The sequence below is a fragment of the Akebia trifoliata genome, chromosome 11, assembly GCF_017979445.1.
Source record: "Akebia trifoliata isolate Shusen 1 chromosome 11, ASM1797944v1, whole genome shotgun sequence".
NCBI lineage: Eukaryota > Viridiplantae > Streptophyta > Magnoliopsida > Ranunculales > Lardizabalaceae > Akebia > Akebia trifoliata.
Genome location: NC_141385.1, coordinates 654,932 through 679,008, shown reverse-complemented (window position 1 = coordinate 679,008; position 24,077 = coordinate 654,932). Strand labels below are relative to the sequence as shown.

At 37.1% G+C, this 24,077-nt stretch overlaps 1 protein-coding gene, 1 long non-coding RNA gene and 1 pseudogene across 4 annotated transcripts; all 3 read right to left on the bottom strand.

Moving 5' to 3' along the window:
- Positions 1–4,048: 4,048 nt before the first annotated feature.
- On the bottom strand, positions 4,049–4,642 carry LOC147390127 (putative long-chain-alcohol O-fatty-acyltransferase 8 pseudogene; annotated as a pseudogene).
- A 5,640-nt stretch (positions 4,643–10,282) lies between these two features.
- Positions 10,283–17,336, bottom strand: LOC147390126 (uncharacterized). 3 transcript variants are annotated; one of them, XR_015170256.1, is made up of 4 exons: positions 16,644–17,336; positions 14,785–14,891; positions 12,750–13,115; positions 12,422–12,480 (listed from the first exon to the last, which is right to left on the bottom strand). It is a non-coding gene; the product is annotated as an uncharacterized LOC147390126 (long non-coding RNA). The 3 variants fall into 3 exon arrangements; XR_015170254.1 differs by having other exon boundaries at positions 10,283–13,115; positions 16,644–17,292; XR_015170253.1 differs by lacking the exon at positions 12,750–13,115 and having other exon boundaries at positions 16,644–17,199.
- Positions 17,337–21,639: 4,303 nt separating this feature from the next.
- On the bottom strand, positions 21,640–22,664 carry LOC147390125 (uncharacterized). The gene is made up of 3 exons (XM_086457715.1): positions 22,343–22,664; positions 21,958–22,171; positions 21,640–21,763 (listed from the first exon to the last, which is right to left on the bottom strand). The coding sequence occupies exons 1-3, from the start codon at positions 22,662–22,664 to the stop codon at positions 21,640–21,642; spliced, it is 660 nt and encodes a 219-aa protein (XP_086313841.1).
- Between the last annotated feature and the right edge of the window lie 1,413 nt (positions 22,665–24,077).

The following is a 24,077-nucleotide window of genomic DNA, read 5'->3' as shown; positions in this document are numbered from 1 at the left end:
CCTCAGATTTACTCCCTCCCAGTTGGGCCATTGTTGCCCCTTGTTTGTTGATTTCTTGTTGTTTTTATCGTCTGTATTTCTCAATTCTCAATCCGAAGTAATAGTTTTAACGGTTTTAACATCTCGCACTACTTTCTGCTTTCTTGAGATTTAGACCTTGTTAAATTGAAGGTTTTTAAAACAAACTTCAATGATTGAAGATGGCTATTAAGATGCATTAAATACATTACCGATTTTTTTGTTAATATCTAAAATGCCCTAAAAAAAAATTCTACCAAAAATATCCTCAAATGCATATTTTCAATTTCATATTTAACAGTTGTCCTAGGGGCACATGTAAACAAAACCTATTAAAGACTTGAGTGGCCTAATTTTAATAAAATTGTCATTTATTAAAGAATATTTTATTTAAACGAATTTAATTTCTTAGATTTTATATTATATATATTTTTTATTTATCATATATTAATATTTTATGTTGTCCTTCATTATATATAATAATAATAATAATAATATATTGGTCTGACCAAATTGAACCTTATTCGGACCCACCAATTAAGAAAAGTTTCGATTTGATTATTAGTCCCATTTTTAAAACATTACTATTTAGAATTAATTTTAACAACTTGATTAATGACTTTGTAAAAAAACATGATTGATTTTTATTGGTAAAAATGGGTTGAGACACGCTTTAGTGCTCTCTCACAACCATGTAAATAGTTCTAAAGGAAAAATAAAAAACTGCTATACATATAGAGATTCGATCTTGCACTTAAATGAAAGTGTGAAAGTGTTAAATGAATTATCTTTTAATAACTTCATTGTAGAAAAATAAAAAATATTCCTTATTAAAAATATACAACACAATACATTTTATATACATTAGAGTTTGCTTGTGCCTATGGCACGTGCATCCTCTTAGGGGTTAAGGGTGTTAAAGATACTACAACCCCAGGTGGCGAAGAACTGACATCGTGGTGCCAAACCTTCCCGTTGATGTGAACTCTTGGGGAAGATCAACCTATTATCCCTAGAGTAATTTTTATCCGTTGAGCGACGACCCTTCCACTTGGCACCATTAGATCACTAAGGCCGATTTTCGTCCCTACTTGACAGGTGGGTCTTGCAGTCAAGCTCCCTTCTACCTTTACACTGGAGGGTTAATCGTCGTCTGACTAGAGGAAACCTTTACATTCTTCAATTACCTTTTGGGAGGCCTACGCCCCATATAAACTATCGTAAGTGTTGACAAAAGGTTAGAATTCTAGCTCTTCCAAAATTATATCTCACTAATGGCTTGGACCAAGAAAAGATAATACAATTGAATGGACATTCAGGAAAAATGAGTAGAAGATGAAAAGCATTAAAGTTTAGGGTACCCTTGAAAAATTGTAGAGAATATACAATAGAAGTAAATGTTGCAGGTGCCAACTAGGGCTAAAAGGGTGTGCTGACCCGAACTCAACCCAGATGATGGACGAGCTTGGGCCGAGTTATGTAGAAAATGAGTTGAGTCTGGGTTAAAATATTTCAACCCGATTTCAATTCAGGTTGAACATGAGTTGAGGGTACGAACAACTCGACTAAACCTGAACCCGATGTTATATACTAATAAAAAAATATTTTCATATTAATTTTAGTTTTTTTAATTCCATCTTATTATTTTACTTGTGCACAATTGGTTATTATTAATGTACTTTGTTTTAATATAATTTGTCTAACTATTAGTAATTTTGTTTTTTTATGTTTATTTTTTTTAAGGGTCCCGTTTAGGGGCCAACTATTTGGCCAACACATTTTGTCCTACATATGTTAGAAATTTCGAAATAAGTCAATTTTTAGTGAAGATGATCTCTATGATGAGGAGATCATCATCACCAAAAATCAGCCCATTCCAAAACTTCTAACCCCATGTTTATGAGTTGAAGAATCGTGAACTGTTTATTTTTTGTAAACCACTTTTGATGGGGTTAGAAGTTTTGGAATGTGCTAATTTTTGGTGAGGATATTCACCTCATCATAGACCATTTTCATAAAATATCAGCCCATTCCAAAACATCTAACACATTTGGGACAAAACGTGTTGGCCAAATAGTTGGTACCCGAACGGCTCCCTTTTTTTTTTTTTTTTTTTTTTTTTTCAAATATAAAATTTATTTGTTAGTTAAAATGAAATTAGGGTTATTCAATGAGCCCAACCCACCCTACCTAATCTAAACATCCAAAATTACCTAACTTGGACTGACCCGAACTCAACCCGATTTTAGAAGATTAAGCTTGGGTTAGCGAACCTAGGCTCAATAATCGGGTTGAGGGTTCTACTACTTGGGTTGAGCTTGGGTTCACCCTCCAACCTGCCCAGGTTGCAGCTCTAGTGCCAGCTAGTTAAGTAGTTGGTAAATTCTTTGGGTGATGACACTACATACTTGGGTTCAAATCCTGTTAACACCAAGTTGTGCATGAATTCATTAAAAATAGTCTTATCGATAAAAATATAAAAATAAAAGTAAAAGCTGTGTCATTGAGATACTTTTTTTTTTTATTATTATAGAATATAAAAGATTTAAACAAATAAGTGGGGCTCAACATTGTTTTTTATTATATACATATTAATACTCGAAATAGACACAGATAACTAAAAGAGAAATATTCCAAAATGTGATGAACTTTTGACAAAATTCCTATTCCGGCTCAATGTTCATTTTAATTCCCAAAACATGAAGTACAAGACCATAGGTTTTTCAAAGTGACGATCTCGATGATATAAAATAACGAGATCGCTTTTATATATATAGGGGGCAGTTCAGCAGCCCTAAAGTTTGCCAAACATCTTGCCCAACATTTTTCAAAACATGGGTTAGAAGCTTTGGAATGAGCTGATTTTTTGTGAGGATGACCTCTATGATGAGGAGATCATCCTCACCAAAAAACAACCTATTCAAAAACTTCTAACCCCATCAAAAGTGATTTACAAAAATTGCACGGTCCACGATTCTTCAACTTGTAAATTAGGGTTAGAAGTTTCAAAATGAGTTGATTTTTGGTGAGGATGATCTCTTCACCATAGAGATCATCCTCACAAAAAAATCAGCCTATTCCAAAACTTCTAACCCCATCAAAACGTGATTTACAAAAAATGTTTGGCAAACTTTAAGGCTATCGAACCACTCCCATATATATATATATATATATATATATATTAAAATTTCAATCTCGTTGATTTATATAGTGACAATCTCACTAAAAAGTAGTGAACCTGCATGTGAGATTCACTTTGAAAAACATGCGGTCTCACACACTTCACGTTTTGGGAATTAAAATAAACAATGAGGCATAATCGAAATTTCATCATATTCACAAAATGGTAATTTAACTAAAAAAATGGAAAATGCTTTACAGCTTTCAACACTGAGTTAACCTGGCAATGCATAGAGAACTGTTGATTTTTTAACTTGTATATTGAAAAAATAAATCAATGATTATCTGTGCACTGTCAAGTCAAATTAGTGTTGGACCTAGTGTCCAACAAAGGCAATGTAGCACGACTCACACATTCTCTCCCAATGTATATATTTATGTGTTTTTTTTACTAAGCAAACAAAGTAATATATTAATAGAGAAAAAAAGATACATGTGAAAGCCCATATCATGTACATATATATATTCTCTAACAAACGCCTTTTTGGCCATGAAAGGAAGATCGTCTGTATATATATCATTTATTTATTAGCTAATGATCTTTGAACTCAACTTGACAGTAGGATTCAAAAATTCACTGACGTGTTTATTTATTGACTAATGATCTTTGAACTCAATCTGATAGTTAGACTCAAAAATTCACTGACGTGTCATGCACAAAGATATGTAAAGTCTTTCACTCGGATACACAACTGTCATGCACAAAGATATGTAAATTCTATCACTCGGATACGCAACTGCAGATGAGGGACAGAATCTACTATTTTTTGTGCATGACACGTTAGTGAGTGAGTTTTTGAGTCCGGCTGTCAGGTTGAGTTCAAAAATCAGCACTCTTATTTATTATTTGTTAAAGAGAGAGTTTTGCAATTTTTTCCTTCACGAACTCAAGCACAAGTCTGTATTCCTTGATTGCTCCATGGTACACACCATTTCGCAAGAGCTGTGGGCATGCTAGCCAGAAACTGGTAACCGAAAGGAACAACAAAGTCAAAGGCATAGAGACCCAAGGGTGCAACCGCCACTTGCCACCTGTTAATCTCCTCTTTGATTCTAACTCCAACACATAGCAGAACCCTTGGAACACAAAGTAGAGTGTCACTTCCCACGTGGGATTCACACGTGTGACGTAATAGTATGCCAGCTCATGCATGAGCCCAGATACAGTAAACGCGAACACTACTCCTATTAGATGGGCCCACACTCTACCAAAAATAGGGGTAGCTACGGATCGTATGGGATGAGATATGGTGGATCTTAGGATGTTGGAAGCAGTTCGGTTCCACCTTCGACCCCAAAAGTCTCGAAGTGAGGTGGAAAGGTATGGCTGGTTGAACTGTGGCTCGAGTTCTAGGCCCAGTATGGCTCGAGCTGGCGATTCACTCAAAGCGTAAACAAGCTGTACGGTTAGGTAAAGGTGGAGGTTGTAGTAAATCCAGATCATGAACGTCTTTAAGTTCACATATGGTAAGTAGTCATAGATAGAGACCAATAGATATAAAAGTAGGGCTTTTAAAACAACACTTCGAACTGATTTTATAGATATTTTGATGTTTTGAGGTGATAGGAGTGATGAGTTTTGTTTGGTTTGTTTGATATTTTGATCATGAGGTGATTGGACTTGGAGAGATGGGTTGTCTTTGGTTATGATGGGAAGACAAGCAATGAAGATGAAGTGGAGGAGTGGTTTTGGTTGATTGGATGGTGATGATGATAAAGGGCCCTGATTGAAAGAGAAGAGGAGGAGTTTGAAGTTAGCAAGCCAGGTGATGTAGAGAGCTGTGAAAAATCCAAGATGGAATGAATGGAGATTGAGTGGGAGGATGATGAAGAGGTAGAAGATAGGAAGGAGAGTGAGGAGTCTAAGTTTTCCCTTTGGGATCTTTGATACAATGAAGTAACAGTAGATTAGAGCCGATAAGACCATAACCCATACCTCCATAGAGTTCTTGATCTCATTATCCATTCTTTTTCTTCTTCTTCTTCTTGCTGTACGTTATTTATCATGTGAAGAAGCTGGCCTCTTTGACTTATCTAAGAATAAATGATTTCAACAACATTCGCCAGTCTCCCCACTTCCTTTATTCTCGATGTATTTATTGTGGAGTATTGATGAATGCTCGTGGTCTTGGTACGCAGCTGACGTGGTAAGGACACAGAATCGCTCATCTATGATTTTGTGTCCTTACCTAGCCAACTGCATGCATTCATCACGACTCAATTTTAATAGAGTCGTGATCCAAAATAGCATCCCATTCCTATAGCAAAATACCGTGTCTACGCGACACTTTTTGGTTGGAGATTATACCTATTAGGCTGCATGCCTCTGTAGAAAACATCTCTATTAGATGCCCAATGTGTTATAAACGGGAGTGGATGCTTGTAGTGCGTCTTCCCTGTAGTGCCTTTAATTATTAGAGTTTGAAATCTTGAAAATAAAATCAGACAACTCAGCCTTGTATGTATCATGGTATAGATCAGATTTGAATTATTTTTTTTGAAAAAAATAGAATTCTTTGAGCCTGATGATGGCTTTGAAGATGGACGGTCCATAACCTTCAATTTTTTAACGAAACAGATTTTATGGCTGTTCTTCGATCGTCTATTATCACTACATGGTACTATACGGAAAACTCACTATATAGGATCCTCTCTCGTTTTAGACCTACCAAAAGATATCCCGTAGGCATTGTTTGAATTCCCATTGTATAAGAATGAAACACGATTCTAGTTCTTCATTTATCTTAATGAGTAGGGATCCATAACAGTGTCCCATACCTAACCAAGGTCAGGTGACACCCTATTTTATGCCACATGGCATTTTTTGGACCCACTGGCCGTATGGATATGTCGTCCATATATCTTTTGATGAATTTACATATAAAAGATCAGTTTGATTGGTGATGTGCATCCATTGATAATAACACTTTCTTAAGAATGATTTCTAATCGTTGGATTTAAACTCTTTTGCAAGAGCTTAGATCTAGTGGATACAAGTTACCAAACACTAATATTTTTGAATGTAAATTCACCAAGGGATGGACCTCATATCCATACGGTCAGTGGGTCCCAAAAATGCCACATGGCATAGAAAGGAGTACCACCTGAGCTTGGTTAGATACGAGACTCTGTTTTGGATCCCTACTCTTATCTTAATAAGGGGCGTGGAACCCACCTAGAAGAAATTTGGAAGAAAAAGACTTTTGAGTCTTAATAATTTGACTTAGGCACGTGGCTACTCAATTGACTTACCTGACATGATAGGCTTGGGAACCGTAGCTGTACTCTCCTAAAAATGTCAAAAAGGGAGTTGGGTCTAGTTTGCGGAAGGGGATAATTGTGATAGAATAACACTAGGACATGATAAAATCATTTTCCTATGAGATTTGGTAAAAAAAAACTATTATTCTCCTAAGAGAGGAAATGTTTTCTTACAAAAAAACATTTTCCTAAAAATAAGCACAATCATACTAGGGAAAATGCTATTCACATGGTCCCGCATAGGGGTGATAGATTTAACACATCCTACGAACATGATACAAAATTAGTGGGTTTGGGTCAAACTCATGTTGACCCGTCTAACACAATTATTAAATGGGTCGTGTTTAGGTTAGGGATGTCAACTTGCTTAACCCGTTTCGACACATTTAGTTATTGTGTCATTAACATGTCCTTTTAGATAATTAAACATATGAGGTATCTTAAATATCAACAATTATTCAAAGATTTTAAAATTACTCATTTTTTAAATAGAGCATTTTCATAATACTTTTTTTTCTTTCAAATTTTATAAAATATAGAGAGTATTTTAAGATATTTTTAAAATAATTAAGGGTTAAGCTTTTAGTTTGAGGATATAAAAAAACTTTAGTAAGGAAAGTTTCCTTCTTACATTACATTACATTACCTTACGACATCCAAAAACATTTATCCGATGCCACAATTGTGTAGAGGACAAAATTTTATGAACTTTAAAAAAAAATTCCTGAAAAATACTTAATTTATGTTTTGTGATTCTTAATTTATATAGGTAGGTATTGATCTAGGATCATGATCGAAAATGATGTCTACGTGGCACTTTTTAGTTGGAGATAAAATAAATTGGCTCCTAAACAAGCCATTTTCTACATAGCACGTAGCCCAGTGTATTTTATCCCCTTAATGCCCTTAATTACTTATTTAATAGTTAAAATACCCCACCCCACATAGATACACACACATAGGGGTGTTAATGGGCCGGTTCTAGTTTGGTTCCTATGAATATTGGAACCATAACCTTTACATTTTATCGATTCTAGTTCTTGTCGGTTAAAATAAGTGGAACTGGAATCGGAACCATAAAAAATCACTGGTACCCATCGGTTCCAGTTCTCAAGAATCAAATGAGAAAAATTATGTCAAAATCATTATATATATATATAATATTATATCAAATTCCTTCTAAAAAATAACATATTATTTGTAAAATATCAACTTAATAATAATTTGTTCCACTAAAATGATGGTTTAATGACTTTTATTTTTAAATATAAAATTTATTTCCTTTACAAGTAATACATTTAAAAAGAAATGGCTGATCTTAAGGTCAAATATTTAGTTTATATAAATTTGAAGAACTTCATATCATATATGTTAATTTTAAAATATAGGATTACCTAGAATCATGTATAATGTAAAAATAAATGACAAAACAAATCGGTTTTAGGTACTCATGGGTACCCATCACATAGAACCTAATGGTTTCGGTTCCATATTAAACTTGACTCTAATCTATTCCAATAAAAAGGGAACCAGAACTGAGATTTTTACTTTCGATTCCAGGTAAATGGGTACCCATTGATACCCTACATACACAATGCTACTAAGATATTAAATTAAAAGAAAGTTACTTAATAGGCCTTGTGTTAGGGACGCCTTCCTAACTTTTGGAGTGGGTATTTTGACAACCCGTTTGTAATAAAATTTCTTAATGAACCCTCACCACTATAAAATGTCAAACTTAAATCAACAAGATCAACGATTCAAATTATCAACATTATTGTTCTTAATAATTCATGTTCATACATCGAGATCAATGATTTCCACTTGTTATCTTGACAGCTTGAAAAGCCATTTTTGATGATTGGATCAAAAGTCGTTTGACAATAGACGAGGCTTGGTAAGGTCTTTTTCCTTACTATCATAATAAAGAAAGGGCTTTTCTAAAAAAAAGGTGGAATAGCAAGTAATGACCACATGCATGAATTATTTATACAATATTTTGAAGTTGAATTATAAATAAGGAAGATTCGTAAAGAACTTCATATCTATATAATAAAACACAACCGATTTGGAATGGTTGTGTGTGACACAAATGTCCAATCACCTACAGTGTTATGAGATAAATCTCCTACATCAAGCTATAATGTATGGCACTACAAAATTTTAGGTTTTTAGCGGGGGTCAAAAACCGTCGCTATAGATATGAGTGAGTCTTATAGTGACGGTCAAAAACCGCCGCTAATAGTTTGTATTACCGTCACTATAGTTATGAGTGAATCCCACAATCTCAGTCCCAAACCGCCGCTAATTAATTTTTTACCATAGCTATAAATACAATTTTGAATGCCTATAGTGGCGGTAACGGCCACCGCTAATAAGATTTTTTTTTTTTTTTAATTTCTTTTATTTTAAAATTATTTGTAATTAAATACTTATTTTTATACAACCTGTCAATTAAACACAATTACTTAGTAAATCAAATTAGTTAAGATTCAAATATAACAAAATAATAAATTGATTGAATTAAGAGTCAATGCTTATAAATCCATGTTTATCACTCAAAAAACAAAAAGTATCTATCATGATTGTTGTTGTGGACATTGATCATTGTCGGGTTGATTGTGTTACTCATCAACCTACAATTCATATACATTAAATTAGTCATATCAATAAATATTTATTTATTAATAAAATATTTTAAAATACAACATATTCTATTATTAGTGAGAATTTACCTTTCTCATTAGAGTAATGATCAATTCCTTGAGTCTCTCCACCTAAGCATCTCTCACAATCTGTTGTTGCTCCAAAGAATCCAGTTTCTTCTTCAACCTATGTACCTCATGATCAGCAGAATCGTTAAAGGAATTTTCGGAATATGATACAAATAATTTGCTAGGAGTCCGACACCACGAACACGATCATGTCTATTAGGTAGCATGTCTCCTACAATGTCAAGTTGTTAACCATGATGAGTTAAATTCTCAAAATAAGAAGATATCTAATAATAAAGAAATAATTATATCAAAGTTGTTCCCAATCCAAAACAAAAGAAGAGAAGTAAAGCAAAGCGACTTGCTTTTCTTCCTACTCTTGTTCTTCCTCAGTTTTTGTACCTTAAGATCCTCTCATTTTTTTTTTCTTTCTTTCTGAATAAATCTTTGAACCTCTGTGTTTTAATGGAAGATTTCAGATCTAAATCATGTGGAGATGGAAGGATACAGATGGAGATCTACTATATATGGAGGAAGACCAGCTTCATCTGGAATGCATGATCTTAGATCTTACGATACTTCTCATACTTCTTCAGTATCACAAACCCAAATGGGTAATAAAGAGATGAAATTAAAGAAAGGTAATACACATACGATACATAAAGCTTAACGATGTAGAGAAAAATCTCCATTCAAAAAGAGAATAAAATTCTTTATCAACATCATGCAATCACATAATTCATACTCCAATGAATGAGGTTTGTATAGAAAATTTATTAGCATTTCAAGGTATTACAAATACGATACATAAAGTTTAATGATTTTAGTAAATCCACCCTTGGAAGATGGAAAAAATAAGTTTTCGTGTTGTTTGGATCTATGTGTATCCATAGATCCAAACAACACTAAAATTGATGCAAGGAAGAAAGGAAGAAAGAAATAATAATAAAAAAAGACAACTTAAGCACTCTAAAATAAAGCACTAGACTTTCAAGAAAGAAACAGACAGATACACACATAAATGGTGGCCCTCATCAATAGTACAAGGGCCCTAAATCCTTTTTTTTTTATACACCCCTGGGTTTCAAACTGAAGTCATATATTATATATATATATATATAGGGAGCAGTTCAGCAGCCCTAAATTTCTACTCCTCAGGCAGATTATAAGCAATTATGTGTTCAAATATAAGAAATAAGGACGAAACAAGCACAATGAGAACAGATATTTCTGCATGTATGTTTTAATCGTTAATTAGGGTGTCATAAATAATTCAAGAAATTGATATGTGATAAGAAAAGTTGGGGTGCCAATGGCGTCTCTAAAAAAAATAGAAATGTATTAATGGGCTACAAGACTAATCAGAGGAAGAAACATATAAATAAGAACCTTACATGTTAATCAAAACAATTGGTATATTGCTACTAACCTAGAGACACCTGAAGAAGATGTGTTTGTCCTAATGGGCGAGCATACTAACCACCATCAAGAGCTAAATAGGTGTAGACACCCCATTTTTGCATCCGCCTGATTAATCAACTCGTCAACCCGATCGCAATGATTCCCAATGATGGATGTGTATTCCATTACTTTATTTTGTTACCAGATGTGTTTCAGAAATCCGGATGAGGTATCTCAAACTAACAAAACCTTAGAAACCACGCTACGCTAGGAAAATACGACTCCAGAAACATAGAAATCATCATTTTTCAGACAAAAAGAAGCTTCACGATAAAAATCACTAAAAAACTATCAAATTATCAAAATACCCCTAATATCAAAACAACCCTAGAGCCTACATCACGCTTAGGAAAACCCATTCAAACACATAAAATAATAAATTGAAACCAAATAAATCGTTTAGCCAATTTTCACAGAATTCGACAAAATTACAAAAATGCCCCTCATAAAGTTCACAACTATTTCACACAAAAAATTTCATAAATGACACAAACTAATATTTCTATTGAATTTCTTACGAAAAATCGTTTCTAAAACATCCTAAAACATTAAAAATCGACTTAAAACGTGAAAAGTCCTCTCCGGGGGCAAAACAGTAATTTCACAATTTTCATAATTAAAAAATTCGAAATTAATAAATAAAACATGAAATAATTAAAGTGAAACATTAATAAAATTAATTTAAAATGTAAACAAAAAAATCGATCAATCAGGCTTTCAGGCAAAATTGTTGAAGGTTCGTAAGATATTTCTTTAAAGACCTTTCCATTTGGGGTTCAAAGAATTAAAGATATAATAGAGAGGGGTTCTCCAAAAATTTAAAGTCAATCAAGCAAGACTAAAGTTAAGATATTAAAGTCAATCAAATAAGACTAAAGTCAAAATTAAAATTAATTAAGTAAGACTAAAAGTCAAGTATTAAAGTCAATCTCATAAGACTAAAGTTAAAACCCTAAATCAAAACCTTAATCTCAACTAATCAAGTCAATCTCATAAGACTAAAGTCAAATCCTAAATCAAAACCCTAATCTAATCAAGTCAAGCTCATAAGACTAAAGTCAAAACCCTAAGTCAAAACCCTAATGACTAAGTCCATCTCATGAGACCAAAGTCTAAACCCTAATTGAAACCCTAAAAAGAAACCCTAATCAAACCCTAATGCTTCTAAAAATTTATAAATAGGAGCCTCCACACCCTATTTTCGTATCAAAGAAAAAATCCTAGGAAAAGTAGGTGAAGAAGCCTCCACAATCTCTCCAAAACCCTAATTTTGGAGCCCCAACTCCTTATCTAACACCCATGCTCTGATTTTAGCCTAAAAAACACCTAAAAACCTCTAAAAAACATCCCAAAAATCTACAACAAATTCGAAGCACCCAGATCCAAGAAGGAGATACCTTACCTCAGAAATCAGAAATCAGATCCGGAGATAGAATTAAGTAAGGAATACGGTACAAGGAGCCATTTTCACCAGATCTGAGGGAATAGTACTTTTGCAGATCGAATGTAAGTTTTTTTATTTTTATTATTTTTTTAATCTAGGTTTGTCATTAGCGATGTAGATTTATTTGGGATAAGTAGAGATCGGCCATGGCCGGACGGGGTTGGTGCCTAACACCTTCCAACCCCGTAACATGATCCCCGGATCCAGATTTTTTGTGGTAGATTAGTTCTTTTTATCCATGTTAGAGTCAGTTTGGTTCCTAGACCACAATAACTAGGTGGCGACTCCCAAACCTCAAGGGTCAAAAGCGGATCCGCGCACCCCGCGGATCGAGGGCACTTTCAATAGGGAGGACAATACGTAGCACCTAATGCTCCTGCAGCATCTGCCAAGACTGGTACCCTGGATATCGGAAAAATAGTAATCACAAAGTGGGATCCTTGAGCAGACAAAAAATTCCAAACCAAAATTCAACAGCTTCAGGTCAGAGAGAGACAGTGAATTTGATCATTTTAAATGGACATGAAGTAACCAACTGCGTGCGTTCAAGACAGTTAAACTAGCAAATAGAACATGGACTGAGCCAGTGAAGATATGGGTATACCTACAGCAACAAAAGTCATGATGTAGCTAGAAAATATGAAAACAATTTCAAATATCAAATTGCTTACACTATAAGAACATGAACCCAAGGATATTGATAATGATTAACAAGGGATGTGTCGTGCTTCAAATTGTAGACTTGAATCCATGTGATTTGATTTCTCTCATCATTCAAACTAAGATAGATCCATCTTTGTCTCTTTTACCACAATGTTTGTCAGGACTTTTTTGAAGGAGAAATTTGTTCTGTTGTGGACACTCAAATGAAACCAAATATTTAATGTCAATAAGAATTCATAGTTGATCTAATCCAGTACCTTCTGAATAGCATTTACTGTTACCTTCCAACTTGCACTGCACCTTCATTAGCAGCTAATTTATCTCAGTACTTTGCGAGTGATGCTCATAGTGAGTGAATAGAATATGTCACCGAACTACCAAGAAACATAAGAAAGTCATGCAAAGAGTAAAGAAAATGTTGTAAGACATTTTGCCTTTGCCTCACTCACTCCACATGGGAGAAAAGCGTAGTCAATGTTTCCATGGTCTGATCCAGTGACAGACTTGGTTCAATGTTCTCTGATAAATGTTTCTTACAATCCATAAAATATCTGTTATATACACTAATGGGTTCCATTTTTTAATATATATATATATACTTCCATTGAAAAAGACCTTTTGTTTTCAGTTCAGATAGTGGAATTTTGACCCAATTTTATGTACCCAGAAAAGAAATCTAAGTTTTTCTCCCATATATATCATTGCAGGCAACAACCAGAAGCACACTCTCACATGACCCCACCACCACAAAGAAGTGGTGGTGGTGGTGGTGGTGGCAGGAGTGGGGGAAAACAGAGTAGTGACAGTGGTCGTGGCCGCCGGTATCGCCCATATTGAGACCCACTAGTAGTAGTAGTCTGTGTAATGTCTATTCTCCTATTTGGCAAACCATGGAGCGGATTATTTACATGGTTGGTTTATCGAATTACTGGGAGAAACATATAACAAAATTTTATTGTGATTTCTCGGTTCACACGCTTGCTTGGTTGTAGTGGATGATTATGAGAACTTGACTGAGCTAAGCTTTACTGTTTGGACAAAGGCCTGCAGTTTGCCTTTCAAGACAACTGATTACACAGGTGAACCATCTCATTTATTTCTATAGGAACAACAATCGTAAGAGTAACCAAATTCACCCATTTACCTAAAAAAAATAAAAGAGAAACAAAATTCACATCTTGCTAATCCAAGTTGATTGTGACAGGAAAAAAACAATAAATCATGCATTTTTTTTAGTGGTGTGTGTGTGTGTGTGCGCGTGCATGAATAGTGTGTTAATTGAAACGAACATGGAACCCAATCCTTTGTTGATGTGACATTATCTCAACTGCCCATTTGGGCATTCTTTTGTGTGTATTTAGTATCTCAGTGGAAAACATTTGTGATTATATATGCACCATGTCAGAATGTACATGTTAAAGTAACTTTAGCATTATCTATTAAGAGTTTTCTTTTATCTCAATCAATCGTTGGTTTAATAAAGAATCTCAAACAATCATTGGAGATAAGTGTTTGACGTATGTACCACGATATTTCCAAAGACTAAGTCATAAGATTCGACATCAACGAAACAGAGGAGAAGGTTTAAACCTTGTCCTTCCTCAAACGGTCCAAGTCAATCAAATAAAAAAACAAAAAAAGAAACAAAATATTGAATTTGAATAAGATTTGCAGTTGTGTATGCTGAGGAAACAGATGTATTATATGAGAGTCTTGGTAGGTGACTGATGTGGCAAGGGCCCTTGACACATCAGCAGCGTAAAAAGACCGCATGCATTCATCAAGCTCTTTGAAATTTAAATTGAAAGGCTCATTCACTGATTCACAACCCATTTCACCTCCCAACTTCACTATCCAGCCCAACAAGAACCAACTTCCATGGCTTCACAATTTAATAACCTTCATTTTGTTTTTTTATGAGTTTTGCTTGTGCTTTATATTTGTTTTTTAATGATCATATCTGATCAATAGGTCTACATGAAAATGTTTCAAACATTGAACCCAATCCTCTAACAATATAAAAATTTCCCAAGAATCTTTTACCTGCAAATTACATTTGGTAAGGTGAAAAACAGGCAAGGATTGCAAAACTTCGCTTCTGGATGGAACTCCCTCGCACGAACATATTTTAACAGATTCTTCCTCATTACCTGTTGAATAGAGAATGCAAATGAACCTATCAGTCCTTGAGACACTAGAACTCACAGAAGAGAAATTACATCATGATCTTATGGTTTATACTAAATAATGGGGTCAACAACACGAATCCAATTCCACTCTGTTCTAGGCCAAAACTTTGGCCAGGCAATGTACTTCCTTTTCTTACTACTATTTGTGGTATGTTTGGCCTCCTACCCTTTCCGGAGCCCTAAATTTGCTCCAAATCTACTCACTAGTGTCATCAGTATTCTTTGTATATGCCCAAACCATGTCAAATGAATTTAATTTATTCTCTCTCTTATTTGAATTTTATGTGATAAATGAGCAATAAGTGAACTGAAAGGAAAATTTTACAAGACAAAATTAGACCAGCCATGCTTCATGTATAGAATGACCAAATAGAGACAGATAAGAGGTAAGACTAAGAAAGAATAACTCCTTATTCCCTATTCCCATATGGACAATCTAGCTGTGTGCATCTATATATATGTTTTGTAGCTGAGTGCTTGAGGTGAGGCATTGCATTAACAAAAGCTGTGACATGCAAACCTCAAGGAATACTGTGTAAGCTTCATGAGAATGCACTTTTGATAGATAGATAATTATATACAAATAAATAGCAAAGAACTCCAATAAAGAGAAAATCAAGGGAAAAAATAAATCAAAGAACAATTGAGAATTCATAATTTCACATTCTAAAATTTGTGATCAAATCTTAAGTACACACTCATTAAATCAGAGTAAAATGAACCACATCCATAGTTTCATACTTCCAACTCTTTATCCCGCAAACAAAAGGTAACACTTAGGAATGTAAATACTACTTTAATAAGAAGTGGATGCATATGCTCAACATAAAGAGAGAAACGGAAATAGAGAAGAAAGAAAAAAAATAGTGATGGAAGAAGTTAAAGAAAATCCATCAAACTGTTCGAGTTGCAAATCGAGAGATTAGAGTCAAAAGAAATGATCATAAAGTTAAAGACCTCTGTGAAAATTAAATGTTTTAACAAGGAAAAACTTATAACTATGAGGAATATTTTGTAGTAATATTACAAAACAAAGAGAATAAATAAGAAATATAGTACATCCCTGTAAGGCACAAGTCTTGGTCCAAATGCGCCAAAAAAGGCATGTAACTCCAATAAGGCATAATCTTTTTCACACCTCTTTGAATAATGCTTAAGCCATCGAGGAAAAAAGGCATTTCCTTGGAGCCTCTCCCAAAGACAAGAAAATTGTCACTCTAGCTCTCTTTTCAAACCAACAACAATGTTTTAAGCAGATTGAACCATTGTCTCAAGCATATCGTGTCGTATAAAAACAAGTTTAAGAAAGACTGGATGTTGATGATTCAACTGAATTCCTAAAGAAAATTAATATATTCTTCAATAATGCCATTTATATTTAGAATAAGAAGTATTCTAATCATATCAGCAGCCAAACAATGGAAATTGGAAAAATGCTTCCTCAATACCTACTTTTCCCACCAAAAAATTTCAATTTTTTAGGATTCAAACAAACAAGAAGCAATTCAACTAGAATAGAGACATGGCTCTGATCTCCTCCCAAAGAAGCAATACATTCATCTACAAAAACAAATGTACCAACAAAGGAACAAAGGAAGAGATCACATCTCAATTCAAAATCATTCCTGCCTTTCTGAAATGAGACAAAATCGAAATAAAAACCACACTCCTTGGAAAAAAAAATCAAATTGAGATAAAGCTCAAACAATTCACCTTGTAGAAGCGGAGAATCTTCCACTTCACAATTTAACAAAGATCGAAAATTCAGCAAGAACCCCTCTTGAACCAGCTCCAATGGCGAAACCCTTGACAGAAGCTATGATGGTTCTCCAAATCCTTATTCGAATTCATATAAAATCTAGGAAATGAACAAAAAGATGAAAAACATCATTATCTCCATGAAAACCTCTATGACATCCAACGCAAGGAGGGCACATTGAAAAGATGAAATGTACGAGAGTTGCAGAGAAAGAGAGACGGAGGTGAAAAGAGCCTCGGAGCAACTAATTGGATGCTCGTAAGGTGTCATTAATGGTGACTGCCACTCAAAACCTAGAAACAAACTCAATCCAAAACGAAAACGAAAATGTGAAGAGGAGATAAGATGAAATTGATACAGAGAGAGAGAGAGAGAGAGAGAGAGAGACCTATTGGAAGGAAAGATTTCTTTCATTAACATTGAAACCCTAGATGTTGAGGAGATGAAATAAGCTTGATACACAGAGAGAGATAGATAGAGAGAGAGTGTGTGTGTGTATGTGCGCGTGCGTTTCTCACAAAAATCTGACGATACAGGTTGAGAGAGGTTTTTCGCATGGAGAGGTTTTTTGTGAAAAAATTTGTGAGTTTTGGCGCGCAGGCTGCGTTGTACAGTGGCGCTATTTTGGCTGTCGCTAAAAACTATTGTTTTTGTTGTGTATTTAAAATCAGACTGGACTGACTGCGCAGGACTTTTTAGAAATTTTGGTTTGATTCTTTAAGAGCTAGTATTTATTTAAGAACCACTGTTGTTGTTGTTGTTTTTTTTTATTTTTAAATTTAATGGTTCAACTGTTCGAATCTATGAACCCATTTTTAAGTCTGAAGAAAACTACTCCACCCTCATTATCTCTTTAATTTTGAGATTTAAACCTTGTTAAATTGAAGGTTTTTAAAACAACCTTCAATGATTGAAGAGGGCTCATTAAGATGCATTATATACATCACCGAATTTTTTGTTAATATCTAAAATTCCCTAAAAAAAATTCTACCAAAAATATCCTCAAATGCATATTTTCTAGTTATTTAAATTTCATATTTAACAACTGTCCTAGGGGCACATGTAAACAAAACCTATTAAAGACTTGATCGACCCACTTTTAATAAATTTATCATTTATTAAAGAATATTTTATTTAAATGAATTTAATTTCTTAAATTTTATATTATATATATATATATATATATTATATATATATATATATATATATATGGGTCCCTTTCAGCAACAAACATTTTGGCAAAACATGGGTTAGAGGTTTAGGAATGGGCTGATTTTTGGTGAGGATGATCTCTACGGTGAGGAGATCATCCTCATCAAAAATCAGCCCATTCCAAAACTTCTAGCCCCATATTAACAGGTTGAAAAATCGTGGACCGTCCATTTTTTGTAAACCATTTTTGATGGGTTAGAAGTTTTGGAATGGACTGATTTTTGGTGATGATGATCTATTCCCTGTAGAGATCATCCTCACCAAAAATCAGCCTATTCCAAAACCTGTAACCCATATTTTCAAAAATGTTTTGCCAAAATGTTTGTCAAAATGTTTGTTGCTGAACATTTCCCTATATATATATATATATATATATATATATATATATATATATATATATATATATATATATATATATATATATATATATATATATATATTTATTATATATTAATAATAAGATATCGGTCCGACCAAATTGAACCTCATTCGGACCCACCAATTAAACAAAATTTCGGTTTGATTATCGTTCTGATTTTTAAAACAGTGTCATTTAGAATTACTTTTAACAACTTGATTAATGACTTTGTAAAAAAAAATGATTGATTTGTATTGATAAAAATAGGTTGAGACACGCTTTAATTCTCTCTCACAACCATGTAAACAATTCTAAAGGAAAAATGAAAAACTGCTATACATATAGAGTTTCGATCTTGCGCTTAAATGAAAGTGTGAAAGCGTTAAATGAATTATCTTTTAATAGCTTCACTAGAGAAAGAGAAAAATGATTCCTTATTAAAATATACATGACAATACATCTTATATAGCACTAGAGTTTGCTTGTGCCTATGTGTCATGGCCCTATTCTTTCGAAGCAGGGTCGTGCGGCGCAAGGGGGTCAAATCCACTTGCAAGCCTGTAAAATGATCGTACACCACACACACGTAGCTAGCAAACAAGTAAACGAGGCAACACGAGATAAAGCCCAAAGGCAACTTTGTTGATATAATATTGATTACACGGTGTAACGCGGTATAAAAGCAAATAGATGCGTTACAAGCAATTGATGATCCTATGACACGCGGGACCTCCACGGAGCTGGGCTTCAAGGGCTTCAACAACGTGGGTGTAGGCCGGGGATTGGGACAGCACTGACACCCTTCCTACAAAGTGTATGCTAAGTCTTTACTAGATTTCCAGAAGGGAACATCAAAAGTAGAGGCCGGTCATACTCCCTTATTACTAAAATGCCACTAAGCTAACAAGGATGCCCTGGCACGGGGCTGACACGTACCCTAAGCTAACAGATATGCCTTGGTACGGGGGCTGACATGGCTTCATAACGAGCCTTACATAGTGTTACATAGGGGCTCCCGGGTGACTCCGGAGCGAGCTACACCTAAACTCTAGGTGTCAGAGTACATGGCCGTTACAGTCTCCCCCACCTATTCTGCAGACGTCCTCGTCGCATTGTCCCTGACAAATTCTTCAATCTTCTGCTTGAATGGTTGTAGGTTCTCTGCTCTTTCCCAGGTGGCTTCACATTCTGGCAAGTTCTTCCAAGTGACAAAGTACTCCATGTGCTGCTGCTTGCTTGAACTGCTGCTGACTTGACGCTCGGCGAGAACTTGGTCGACAACACGTTCCGGCTGGATTGTTGAACGAGAAGGTGAACGTGTTGGAATGCTGCGTGCTGGATCTGCATGGAATGGCTTGAGACAGCTGGCATGGAAGACAGGGTGGATGTTGCGTAACCAGTGCGGTAACTTCAGCTTGTAGGAGACCTTGCCGACTCGAGAGAGGATGAGCATTGGACCTTCATAACGCTGTAGTAGACCCCTGTGTGCTCGCTGTACTCGGTTGAACCTTCTCAACTGATCTGTCTTGAGTAGAACTAAGTCACCAAATTGAAACGATCTGGTCGACGATGTCCATCAGCCCATTTCTTCATCCGCTTTGACGCTTTTTCAAGGTAAGATCTGGCAATTTCATTGTTGTCCTGCCAAAACTTAGCAAACTTGTACGCCCTTGGACACTGTCCCTGATATCCTGAAACAATAGTATGAGGAGTTAAAGGTTGTTGCCAGTAAGTAATAAGTTCAAAAGGACTCTTGTTGGAGGAAGAGCTCTTCTGAAGGTTGAAACAGAACTGTGCGACATCAAGTAGATTCGCCCAATCCTTTTGGTTGGCAGTGACAAAATGCCTAAGATATTCCTCCAACATGGCATTAAATCTTTCAGTCTGCCCATCTGTTTGTGGATATCCACTGGTCGAAAAGTCAAGCTGAGACCCAAGTAATCTGAACAATTCGGTCCAGAATCTCCCTGTAAATCTTGAATCTCTGTCGCTGACAATGTTCTTGGGCACACCCCAATACTTGATGACATGCTTGAGGAACAAGTGCGCTGTTTCTTCTGCTGAGCAATATGTCGAGGTCGGTATAAATGTAGCATATTTGGAGAAACGGTCCACAACCACAAGGATGGATCCATATTCCGCAACCTTCGGCAAACCTGTGACAAAGTCCATAGAAACACTTTCCCAAGGCCTTTGGGGGACTGGAAGCGGTTCCAGCAGCCCAATAGGTTTGTCGCGCTCGATCTTGTCTTGCTGGCAAATGAGGCAGGTCCTCACATAGTCTAACACATCATCACGGATGTTCGGCCAGTAGTATCCTCGCTCCAAGAGAGCTAATGTGCGGCGCCAGCCCGGATGGCCAGCCCATGGAGTGTCGTGACACTCCCTCATCAGTTCTCGTCTTAGCCCGTCCGTACGTGGAACAAACATGCGGCTCTTGGTGGTATATAACAACCCATCCCGAAGCCAGAAACGGCGTGCTTTCCCCTTCTGCACCATATCCAATATGGCCTTCGCCTGGGGATCACTGCTCAAACCATTCTGAATTCTCTGCTGTAAAGTGCTGGTAACCTGAGAAACTTGTCGCTGAAGTGCTGCTAGCTCTGCTTTGCGACTCAAGGCATCGGCCACGTTGTTGTTCTTTCCTGGCTTGTAATCCAAGGCCAAGTCGAACTCTGCGAGGAACTCTTGCCAACGAGCCTGTTTTTGTGTCAACTTCTTCTGAGTCAGGAAATGGCTCACAGCCACATTATCAGTCTTCACATGAACTTGTGACCCCAACAGATAATGTCTCCAAACTCTCAAACAGTGGACGACAGCTAACAACTCTTTCTCCTGTGCGGTGTAGCGTCTCTCAGCATCATTGAGCTTCCGACTTTCATAAGCAAGCGGATGCCCATCCTGTAACAACACTCCTCCAATAGCAAAGTCAGATGCATCTGTCTGAACTTCAAACAGCTTGGTGATGTCGGGTAGAGCTAAGACTGGGTCTTGCATAACAGCAAGCTTGAGGTCTTCAAACGCCTCATTACACTTGTCCGACCAGGACCAAGTGTGATCTTTCTTCAACAGGTCTGTGAGAGGTGCGGCTCTTTTGGAATAACCTTGGACGAAACGTCTATAATAGTTCACAAGACCGAGGAATGACCTGAGTTCTGTGACAGTGGAAGGGGGTTTTCCATTCATCAATAGCTCGCACTTTCTCCATGTCCATCCGGATCTGTCCATTACCCACAACATGGCCAAGAAACATAATCTGCTCTTGGGCGAATGAACACTTCTCTAGCTTGACATACAACTGATTGTCGCGAAGCACTTGGAATACCTTGCGTAAATGTTGAACGTGCTCTTCTAAGGTAGAACTGTATACCACAATGTCATCAAGATATACCACAACAAACTTGTCGAGGTATGGTCTGAAGAGGTCGTTCATCAAGGTGCAGAATGTCGCAGGTGCGTTCGTAAGGCCAAAAGGCATGAACTAAGAACTCATAAGCACCATACCTGTAGAACAGGTAGTTTTCGGCTCATCTCCATCTGCAACCCGTACTTGATAGTACCCTGATCTCAAATCCAACTTGGAAAAGTACTTGGCTGCTCCAAGTTGATCAAACAAATCAGCAATCAGTGGAATCGGATACTTATTCTTGACGGTAACCTTGTTCAGCGCTCGGTAGTCTACACAAAGTCGCAATGACCCATCGTGCTTCTTCTGGAATAAAACAGGCGCCCCATAAGGTGCCTTCGAAGGTCTGATAAATCCAGACTCCAGAAGTCCATCAAGTTGCTTGCGTAGCTCAGCTAGTTCCGGAGGACTCATCCTGTATGGCCCCTTTGCAGGAGGCTTGGTACCAGGTACTAGTTCGATTTGATGATCAATCGGCCTACGTGGCGGTAGGGTCTTCGGAAGCTCTTCCGGCATAACATCATCAAATTCAGTCAAAACCTGTTTAACCAATGGGGGAGTTGAACTATGGTCCTGATCATCAGGTTCAACTCGCAAGGTAGCAAGAAACGTTTGCTCACCTTTCTTCAACCCTTTCTTCAGCTGAAGGGCTGAGATCATCTTTCCCTCTTCTTTACCTGTAGAGAGAGGAATGAAGCTTGGACTTTCACCTAGCAAGCCCAAAGTGTTGGCAAATGGCATCGGAACGGCCCTGTTCTGTCGCAGAAAGTCCATCCCAATGATAACTCGGAACTCATCGAGTGGAACTGCGAGAAGATCTAGCTTACCTTTCCATTGGACCTGGACCCATTTGATGGCCACGGACTTGGCCGACCCTTGTATAGGAGTGGCCTCGGAGTTAACAGCTTTCATACGGCTTGAATCCTTTTCGAGCCGGATATTGAGGCGCTTCGCCTCTGCAGGGGAAATGAAGCTATGCGTAGCTCCCGTATCAACCATTGCCTGGGTGGTCTTACCACCAATCTCCACATCAACATACATGAGACCCTTACGCTGACGGATCGTCTTAGTTTCAGAGGTCTGTTTCATTGCATTCAACAGATGCATAGCTCCCATATGAGAAGATTCATCCTCATCTTTCTCACTTGAACTCTCGTGACTAGGGTCACTCTGGGAAGCTAACAGTGCATTCAACTTGCTTCTCTGCGGGCAATTGAACGTCTTATGAGGACCACCACACAAGTAACACTGGATCTTGTTGCGGTGATTGTTGGACTGGGTACCGGTGTTCTTCGAAGGGGAGGAATCCCGATGGGATCTCCTGCTTGGACTGTGTCTAGATCCTCCATGTTTACCTTTGGAAGACCCATGGGTGCGTTCACTCTGCTGAGAGTACCCTTTCGACTGATTGGATACCTTCTTCTTTTCCCATCCACGGGAGAATAATCTGTCAACCGCTCAGCTGCGGCGATCAGTCGTGAGGTCTTGCACACGTTGCCTCTGTAGTTCTGTCTGAACCCAAGGCTTAAGCCCTTCTGTAAACGAGAACAGCTTGTCTTTCTCTGACATATCACGGATATCAAGCATCAATGCGGAAAATTGCTTGACGTAGTCGTGCACGGTACCAGTATGTTGGAGTTGCCTCAACTTCCTGCGGGCAATGAACTCCACATTCTCGGGTAGGAACTGATTCTTCAGTCCCTTTTGAGGTCTTCCCATGTATCGATGGAGCATTGGCCACTCTCCATCTCGGTGTACTTTGTTCGCCACCATAGCTTAGCGTCACCTGCAAGATACATAGAAGCAGTTGTTTTACCTCTTCTGAATCCGGACGAGCTGCACGGAAGTACTGTTCCATATCAAACAGGAAGTTCTCGAGCTCTTTCGCATCGCGTGCACCACTGAAGGCGCGTGGCTCGGGGACTCGCAAGCGCGAGGGAGGAGCATCACCACCGGTAGGCCGCTCGTTACCAACGGCTCTTACCAGGAGGCCTACCTTAGTAGTGAGCTCCGTGATCTGTTCCTGTAATGTAGCTATGGATCCTCGGGTATCTTCCTCGAGGTCAGTCACTCTGGCTCGGAATGTCTCGGATCTTTCCTCCAGCGTGTTCTGTCGATCATCCAATTGCGCAATACCATCAACTATCCCGGATAGCATACCTACCTTTTCCTCTAATACCTCTATGCGTTCCTTGTTTGTACGTGGTGCTGGTGTGTTTGGAGCGGGTTGATCCGCGGTACTAGTAGTTCCTCTTACCATTGTTCACGTGAACTGAATGGGATCTCCGGGGAATAGCTAGGGGGAATACCAACCGTGCTCAAACAGCTGCTGCTCTGATACCAACTGTCACGGCCCTATTCTTTCGAAGAGGGGTCGTGCGGCGCAAGGGGGTCAAATCCACTTGCAAGCCT